The sequence below is a fragment of the Streptopelia decaocto genome, assembly GCF_964273445.1.
Source record: "Streptopelia decaocto genome assembly, chromosome: 23".
In the NCBI taxonomy this organism is placed as follows: Eukaryota; Metazoa; Chordata; class Aves; order Columbiformes; family Columbidae; genus Streptopelia; species Streptopelia decaocto.
The window spans coordinates 3,170,970-3,180,467 of NC_138678.1; the positions used below are offsets into that span (position 1 = coordinate 3,170,970).

The window sequence follows — 9,498 nt, forward strand, 5'->3', positions numbered from 1 at the left end:
GGATTAGAATGAAACAAAGTATAACAAAAGCAAGTCTTAGAAAACTGATTATTATTGTTTTACAAAGCAAACAGCGGTAATATCTTCAGAAAAATAAAGTTGGTGCTGTACATTCAGCATGAAACACCTGCCTGGTGTGTTTCGAGTTTGAATTATGAGAATGGATGACAGCACACACTGTCATCTAGATAATATAGCACCAGTTTTCCCACACCTAAGAACACTTGGGGGGGTATTAAAATATCAGAAGAGGAAAGAAAAGTAAGTAACCCACATGTGTACTTATTAACAGTAAATCCAGTTTCACCTTCACTGTGGAACAGTTCACTTAAACACTCTCAGGAAGGATCAGTGGAATAAAAAGATAAAACTGGCTATATAAATGTCAATCTTTATTTGATCTCCCGGTGCACTACATGACTTGTGTGCTCCAAATGAATAGAAAAACACAAAGTGAACAAAAAAAGACGACTGCTGAAGAAAGATCTCAGGGGTTAGGACGTTGCTTTTGATAGGGGTATATTCTCCACTTCATGGATGCCATCCTTGTCAATGAACCGGGCATTGAAAGAAGCCAGATTTAGGATGAAGCGTTTCTGAAGCTGTTCAACAAAAGACAAGACAAAAGAGATGAGATTCATTCAAAGCTTAAATAAAAGATGAGAGCATTCATTTAAGGGATATGCTGTTGCACATGTACATTTCCATCCTGGTTCTAGCAACATGACATATCAGGAACTAGAGTGTTGTTTTCACTGCTCAGGAGTCAGAGTGAGTTTGTTCTCTGCTATAAGACCATCCATGTTAGATGAGACTGGATGCAAAATAGACAAGCTTGTTAACAAGGAAGACATTGAAGCAGGAAGACCGGTCGGCTACAACGTAGGGCACAAAGTGTACGTATCCAAAAGATCCTTCAAGCAGAACCACTTTAGAGTATTTCTACCCTATGTTTCCCCAGATGTTTCTTCCCACTTACATTCAATTCAATCTCTTAAAGACAAGGATGAAGAATATTATCCTACAATAAAAGCCTTGGAGTATGAAAGGTCATGTTTACGCTAAAATTGATCCTGAACTTTAAGGTTAAATTTTTAACTCAGATATCACTTCACGAGCTGGAAGAGAAGTATGCTTGCAGGTATATACACAATAACAGAAGGATGCTTGCATTATGTTCAGAAGAAACATAAAAGGAAAAAGTCAAAGGCTGGCTGTGTCAATATTATGCTAAGCATGGAAAAAGCAGAAGAAAAGCAATTAGGCTTCAAGTTTATGTTCTGGAGGACATGAACCATGCTAAGACAACGCAAGTGCCCACAAATCCCTCTTATCCCTGATATGGCTTGAGATGGCACCAAGGAGAAGTCGTTCCATCAGTTTCCCAGTAGCTATTCCACATCTGGTCAACATGCATTTATTACCCCTTCTGGCAAAGACGGCAAAAAAATGCGACAAGAAGAACAGGAAAACATCAGCAAATGAATGCAAACAAACGTTCCTTTCTCAAGATCGTAAGGGCCTAAGTTTGGCAACTCACCTCCTCTAGACATTTTTTTAGGAGCTCCATAGCTTCCTCACGTGTGATACCTGAAAGAGAAAACATCCACAGATTGATTTAATTAGAGGCCATCTCTCTCAACAGAAACTTTATTAAATTTAAACAACTTTTCAGCTGAGCACCAAACCCTCTCCTTCCCAGCTCACAGAAAACACTTTCCAGATGTACCGAGGACGCCCTGCACTGACGCGCTCACGCTGCAACAAGCCATTGAGAATCGATTTGTTCCACTGAATGGGAAGCATGACGGAATTCTGCCTCCCATGGCCAGGGACTGGGCTGCGGAGAAGTCCAGCCGTCTCTCTCTCCCCGAGTTTATTACAGTTTAAATCAGCTCCATCTGTCCACAGCCGGCTGCAAGTCAGCGACAGTACGAGGAGACGGGTTTTAGTGCTACGTTCCCTGCTGGGTATTAGTTTTAAGAATGGGAAAGGCACGTGTGTGATGCCCTGGCTATTCTCACCCATTTGGATAAAATCCAGCACTCTATGGGGACAACCAGCCATGACAACATATTGTAGGTCACTATTTTCCTCTTTTCACAAGGAATGGTGAAAACGGAGCAGTATAATTTTCAAGGGGCAGGACAAGAAAACAACTAAGCTCTGTGGATCTCACAAAACCTGTTTCTAGAGTTCATTCCAGCCCTGTGTCCACTGCTCGGGCAGAAGGCCCATCAGAATAAAAATGGCAGTTTATGGCTCCGTTTCTTGCGGGAGACAGATGAAAGGATTACTAAGCAAACATTTCTCTATGAGATTAAACTCAGCTTTGCACGCAGGAGTAAAGGAGTTTTGTAGCTAAAGCCAGAGATGTCAGATTAACAATATTCCAAGCTTTGAACATTACCTCATCTGTAATGTGGGGATGGGGCCATGTTTATTCCTTGGCAGTGCAAGAACTGGATTATGATTCTAAAATTAAAACTTTAGACAGGTACAGACACGTACAAGAATTATGATCAAGAGGTATCATGTGCGTGAAACTGTAAACCAAGCCAACCAATCTTCATCGCCACCACTGCAGAGTACAGAAGGAAATCTTGCTAGGAATATCTTTTCACTTGTTTGCTTTTAATATATCACACAGAGCCAATCCAAGATATGGAGCAACAGAATCTGGAACTGCCCTCCTAAAATTGATACTCTGGGAAAATGTACACGTCGTAGCCAACAGAAAAGCAAGTAGAAGGTAAAGCTATCAAAATGTTATTTATTAAAAACAGACTACTAGCAGCTAATGGTCCAGGAAAGCCTAGTCATGTTTTAGAATAAATTGAAACTTCCTCCACTTACAGTCTGTTATGCTTCAAACAGGAAAACACGTTAAGGAGTTGACTCGTTTCGTATTACCCTTTCAGCAAAACCAGAAGGCAATCTTTAAAGCTACATTTATTCTAACAAAAAGTCAAGTTCAAATCTGTACCACCTCAGCAATTGTGCTGGACCATCTGACTCAGCAAAAGCCAATCTCTCAGTTTAAGCCTTTAATTTATTAACCCGTAACAGAAGAATTTCTTCTCCACAGACTCCACTTACTTGGCTTGTAATAGCGGTCGAGGATGCTGAGGGTGAGGAACGCGCCGTACCCGTGTGCTGCAAATGGAGCCTTCGCCAGAGCCGCCAGGTAATCCATGTAATAGAGCGCGGGCCCGTCGTGCTCATCGTAGCCGGCCAGGAGCAGGTTGACATGGTAAGGGGTCTGCAGGCAGAACCGGGCGCTTGTTAAGAGTCTGCAATCCTAATTCCCCTTGCTACCTACAGACCCGCAACATCGCTGGTTGCACAATCCTCCCCCATAAGGCACCACTAGCAAACACACCAAGACTGTCTTCTGGGAACATGGAATGCAGAAGTGAAAACATAACGCTCTGATTCTCAGGCTTTCATGGCAGATTCAAACTTCAGAAAGCTTTAATGATGTTTTCATACCAGATTCTTTCATCTCAACATACGACTTGTGGATTTTTACCGCCAACATGTGAGAACAACGTGAACATTTTGCAGTTTGTAAGAACTTCTTTGTTCGTTGAGCACGCTCTTCCCCAGTCACACCACCCTTAACCCTACACTAAAGCCAAAATGTTATCATAAGGAAAAGCTAATTTTGATACTAAGTACAGTGGATTTGCACTCAAAAAATTATTACATGATACCATGTTTTGACTTTGACAAGATAGTGAGAAAGAATAAAACCAGCTACAGTTACACATATATCAAACATCACTGTAAATTGTGTGATTTAATCTTCAAAGCATTCAAGACTATTTGGAACCAAGTTACCATGCAGCTGCATTAGTTTAATTAGTCTGTATTTCATCATTTATTTATTCTGAAACATCACACAAGTTGATATTTAAGCGCCATGACACAAGATCACTCAAATTACTGTGTGACTTTGAATTACCAACATTGGCATATGCGAGATACTCAACCATAAATAAATGGTGTTATACAGACTTGCACAGATCTGTAAGCTGTTGTTCAGCTGTAGTTTCTACCGCTGATGGCCTTAGAAACAACTTCTTAAAACTCAAATGTAAATCAACTGTTCCTCACACCACCTTATTATTCAAGAAAGGTAGGATTTAAGCATTAGAAAATATACATAATCTATTTAGTACTTCCATGATTACTAACTAAATTTGCAGACAGGACCTCTTAGGGCTCTTAGTGGGACTAACACCTCAGTCCTGGACTGGTTATTCCTCATACACCTCCATCCTTTAGTCCAGCCCAAAGGCAGCCCCTTGGCTTAACTAAATCCATCCTAACAGTTCAAAACTCTACAAGACTGGTGTGATTAAAGGGCTACCAAATGAGTGGATAACTGACAAACTTGACTTTTTTTCCAAACTTGACCTTCCCGTTAAAGGCGACATTTCTCATCCCAAGCAGCTTTGCACTTTGTGCTGTTTGATTTAAAATAACTACAGCAATTAAGAGATGTGTGAAATTCTTCAGAATTTACAGCTGAACAGTTGTGCTAAACACACTGAACCAAGCGGCTCGGCAGCGGGAGGCCGGGCGGTGACAGCAGCGCTGTGACATCTGGCGGAAGCCAAAGTCACAGCAAGGGGACAAGGTGGGCGCGGGGAAGCTCCTGCCAGGCGTGGGCCTGGGGCCAGAGCCTGGCACCTGGAATTAAACACAGCAGCACAATAAGAAACTCAACTTCGTCCTGTTTAGAGGGGTGTGGGGGGGTATTTTTCCTCTTCCCCCCAGCACACAACCTCAGTAGTGTGTTAATGTACCAAACCAGGCGCTTGATTGAGCAGGTGGCTGAAGTGAGATGCTGGAGCAGGTCACATGGAAGGGGAACTACAGCACCGCTCACCTACAGGAAACCCAGCTGGCTCCAAAGCTGTTTCTAGGTTTGGCTCAATTGCAACAGATAAATGGAAATCAAAGACGTTTTTCAGACCCTACTTCACTTTTTAAGCGTCGTTACGCTTGATATTTCCCACCAGAAGAACTTGGAGGCACTGCCTTACATGACAGCCATCTCCAAGAGAGCAGGAGCTCAGACTGCAGGAACCATAAGGTTCATAAAAGAAATCCAACTACATAACACAGGGAAGAACCCAGATGGTAATTAACACCACAGAACAAGCTCTGTTACAGACGAGACCACAACAACAGTATAATGCCTGAACTGTTTCAGTGTTAGAACTTTTTATTTCTAAACTATTTCCTGTTTCTAACAGGAGGTGGTGACATGTTTTACCTTTTCATTTTTATCATCCATCTAATTAAATTAGTAGCCTCCAGGAATCCTATATCAATTTAAATAGCTACAGAGAGCTAGCGTTAGTCCTTCTGGTAGCCCACAAATTATGACAAAAATGTAACAAAAATTCACAGGAAAGAAAAAAAAACGATGGCATGGTTTGGATCATCAAATTGATGATCCCACAAGCAGATCACGGAGGGCTGTGTTTAAAGAAAAGGAGATGGCTGTGATGTGACAGCAGTGTCAGAGTGCAGCGCTTGCTCCAGGGCATTGCCATCTGCAGCAGCACAACATTGTGTCTCCGGTAAATAAACACATCTGCCTTTGCCAGTGTCCTCCTCACTGTGCTGCCCATCTGGAGCAGGGGAGCTGGAAGGGAGGAGGGGACACATGGGGACAATCGGGGCTCAGGGGACACAGCACTGAGGAAGACGACAGTGCCACATCCTGCTGGCTAAATTTACCTGTTAAATCACTCCTGTTAGTGGTACTTTAAGTCGTACATAAGAAATAGCTGCCTCTGCTCAAACAGGCAGGATGGTCGGTGTCAGCCTCACCTGCACCGTATGCACAGGTCAGACACCCTTGGGATGAGGCACCAAACACCACCACCCCCTTCGCACCAGCCCCCAAACTGCACAGAGTTCCGCAAAACACACCCAGTGGAAAACTCGCTGCCTTCAGGTGTCACCTGTGTCAGAAACGGGATCAATGATCCTTCCTAACCTTGGATCCTGAAAAGCCCATTTGCCCCTTCATGACATCTTCTCATACTTTGAAAAAATTACCATGAGAAAAATTAGTAACTTCCCTTTAGTAACTTGAAAATACAGCTCAGACTTGGGCTTGATATTTACTGAAAGCCTTGTGTTGCTGTTTACAAAAAGGGCTTGTTTTGCTAAGTACATCAAACAGCTTTGCTCTATTAAACCATTTTCCAAGAAGATTAAACGGATTCAGCGCATTTGCATGAAAACTGACAACCTTATCTCAATGTTAAAGAGGCTTAATTGACTGAGCTGTCTGCAGTGCTGTGACAAAATGTTTATTGGGCCTAAGGCTGGAATTTCAAGACTACAGTTGTATCAGTTATTGATAAGCGATAAGTTTTTTAAATATGCAAATCAAGTTATGTTTTAATAAAACATCCTTTCAGCAAAGCGAACTGACCACTAAAGACAGAAGCTGCCACCTTTTTCATCAGACTTCATTACTTGAAAATGGAAATTTTCCCCTGCGAGCCTTTGCCAAAATCTTTCAGCTCTTACTCACTCGACTCCGAAGATAGTCAGCCAGGTTTCGGCGTGTAAAGTTTGCAGCTGCAGTAGGAGACAATTCATAACCTGGAGAAGAAACGTGTGTATTTGATAACAGGACAAATCCATATTCATGTTTCACTTCCCGACTTCTCGTTCCTATTTTGAAATTACCCGATATTCTTTAATGACAAAGCATCATTAGTCTAATTCCAGTTTATTAACTCGGCTTCCAGCCCCTCAGTGAGCAACTGTGCTCCCTCACTCACCATTTCTCATTTTGTATAGCTGAACATTTTTCTGGATGTATTCTGCAAACTGCACAGTGTCTCCAGCCTCCCCGACACACAGGAGCAAGATCTTTTCACTCATCTTAAACATTTTGTCATGGTCTGGACAAAGAAAAATAATATTAAGAGCCACAGTCATGAGAAAGAATAAACTATTTTGCCATTATGATTTCTTTCAGAAGCAAGAAAGTTAAGAGACTCTGAGAACTACATTATGTTCTGGAACGTCACCAAAAGAAACAAAGCTGAGACACACAAAGTGCTTCCTTCAGGCATTTCAGAAATATATTGTCTTTCTTATACAACAATGAAGACTAAAACTTCACATAGAATATTGAGGTCAAAGTTCAACATTATACGTGGTGCTTCCTGGGCTCAGGAGTAAGAATTTGGTTCAAAGGCAGTTCTACTTTAAATATTCTACCACATCAAGCAACCAAAACCATGTTACAGTTTGGCTAATATTCTACAGATTTCACTGAAGCTTTTACTTCCAATATTTCTTTTTTTTTCCCATAAATTACCTTTTACCAATGAATTAGACACAACCAAGCGTTTAATCTCACCCACTGCTATCCCTGTGCAGTTTTTTAACTCACCTACATTGCAGTACATTGCGATTTGGGTTAATGAGCCAGCACTGACCTGAACTGCTAAGTTGACGTGACAAACCAACTAATATGGGCTCAGGTGTGGAAACTTTACACTCAGCGACCGGTTCTTTGAGCCCTCAGGTCACTCTGTGTGCCAGAGCCCGGCCAGCAGCCCCCCCAACCAATAAAACCTCAACGGGGACATTCATCTTCACCCAGAGCCAGAGCCTCGGAGCGCCGTGAGCACCCAGACGGAGCTCATCCCTCATCCCCCGTCCGCCCAGGGCCGCTCCGGGGCTCCCCGCCGGGCCTACCCGGGGCACAGAGAACTCCCGACCCCCCGGAACAGCGGCGGGGCTGCCCGCGCAGGCCTCGCCTCTCACCGTGCTTCATCTGGACGATGCTGGAGGCCGCCACCATGTCGGCGGCCACCAGGACGTAGTCGGGGCCCTGGATGCCGATGAGGTACTCCATGGCGGCCCCGCTGTCCCGTCCCCTCGGGCCGCGCCGTGACACAGCGAAGCGCCGCCGCCACCGCCTCCTTCCCTCCCGCGCAGGCGCTGGCGCGCAGTGATGACGCCAGCGGGGGGCGGCGTCACGTGGCGCTGCGTCACGTGGCGCGGGGCGGCGATGGCGGCGGGGGAGAGACCGCGGAGAACACCCCGGGTTATGTCCCGCTCACCCCCGGGTTATGTCCCGCTCACCGGACCCCGACCACCCCGGCGCCGCACCAGGCCGGGCTGGGGGGTCCCGCCGCCCCCGCGCACGCTCCGTGGGGACGGGGCTGCTCGGAGGTTCCGGACAGACCTGGCAGTTCGGTTTGGGACGAGAGTCCTGCGAGTCTGGGAGTTCGGTTCCGTTCTTGGCCAGAATGCACCGTGTGTGGTGTTAAAGAGCAGAGTCTCGATGCGGGAGGTGGAGCGGTGACAATGGCAGTGACACATCCCGCTCCTGCCCTGCACTCTGGAGTAAAACTGGCATAAAGCACTCAAAGAAACCGAGCTGGAATAAAACACTCAAAGAAACCGAGCTGGAATAAAATAAACCGAGCTGGAATAAAGCACTCAAATGAACAGAGTGGGCTCAGCAGTGTCAGCCAGAGCCAATGGCCGCCTGCTTGATGGGCTGGTCTGTGGAGTCCGAGAGGAAAGAAAAGCACTAATCCCTCCTTTTCTGGCAATTTCCTTGGGCACAAATTCTTTTGGAAATAAATCTCCGGTGCTCCTGCAGCCTCTGATCCGTGTAGTCGAGGGGAATCGAGCCGTGAGAGGCAATGAAACCCTTCCTGGAGCGATGGGTGCTGGGTTTGCTGCCCACGTCTCTGTTTGGGGTATTTCCAGCTGTTCCAGCTGTGTGCCGGGCTCCCTGCAGCTCCCGCCGCCTCTGTGGCTGGGAACCACGACAGCGCTCTCAGGTCCAGAGTCCCTCCTCCTGCCCCCATCCCACCCATTGAGCCAAAACAGGATTGTTTTTGGTCCACGCCGTGGGCTCAGGTACAGAGCTGGGCTGGCATCTCTGCCCATCCCCTGGCCAGATGTGGTTCTGACAGCCACAAATCCTGTTCTCTGCTATTCCCTTCTTTCCCCCCCACTATCTACTTTAAAACTGCCTTGTCTTACGGGGCTGCGCGGCACCCGGAAGCTTCCAGGTGTGGCTGCGACGTAGATAATTAATAACAAGAGAAACAAACCAAATACTCTAATTGCCTGGATATTGTCTAAGTGCTGGCGCCATCCTGACAAGCAGAGTGACTCCAACTGGCACTTGGTGTATTGATTACCCTCTGCCTGAGCCCCGTCTAATACGTTCACTAAGTGCTGCTCCACAAAGGCCCAGCCCCGCGGTAATGAAAGGGGTCACCGAAGCATTAAACCCCCCCGGCAGTTGCCGTGAAGGCGGCAGCCCCAGGAAATAAAACTCTGGATGCTCCAGCACCTGGCAAACGCCCAACTGCACCTACACCGAGAAAGTCACTGTGTAATTACGAGAGCTGGGCATAACCTTTGTGTGGTTTAAAAAATACTAAATGTGCCAGAAAGCAACAGCAAATTGTCTTCGGGAAACAG

At 45.6% G+C, this 9,498-nt stretch overlaps 1 protein-coding gene across 1 annotated transcript; it reads right to left on the reverse strand.

Moving 5' to 3' along the window:
* Nucleotides 1-371: 371 nt before the first annotated feature.
* Nucleotides 372-8,000, reverse strand: PSMB2 (proteasome 20S subunit beta 2). The gene is made up of 6 exons (XM_082071641.1): nucleotides 7,816-8,000; nucleotides 6,819-6,941; nucleotides 6,566-6,636; nucleotides 3,100-3,262; nucleotides 1,541-1,590; nucleotides 372-602 (listed from the first exon to the last, which is right to left on the reverse strand). The coding sequence occupies exons 1-6, from the start codon at nucleotides 7,904-7,906 to the stop codon at nucleotides 495-497; spliced, it is 606 nt and encodes a 201-aa protein (XP_081927767.1). The 5' UTR covers nucleotides 7,907-8,000; the 3' UTR covers nucleotides 372-494.
* Between the last annotated feature and the right edge of the window lie 1,498 nt (nucleotides 8,001-9,498).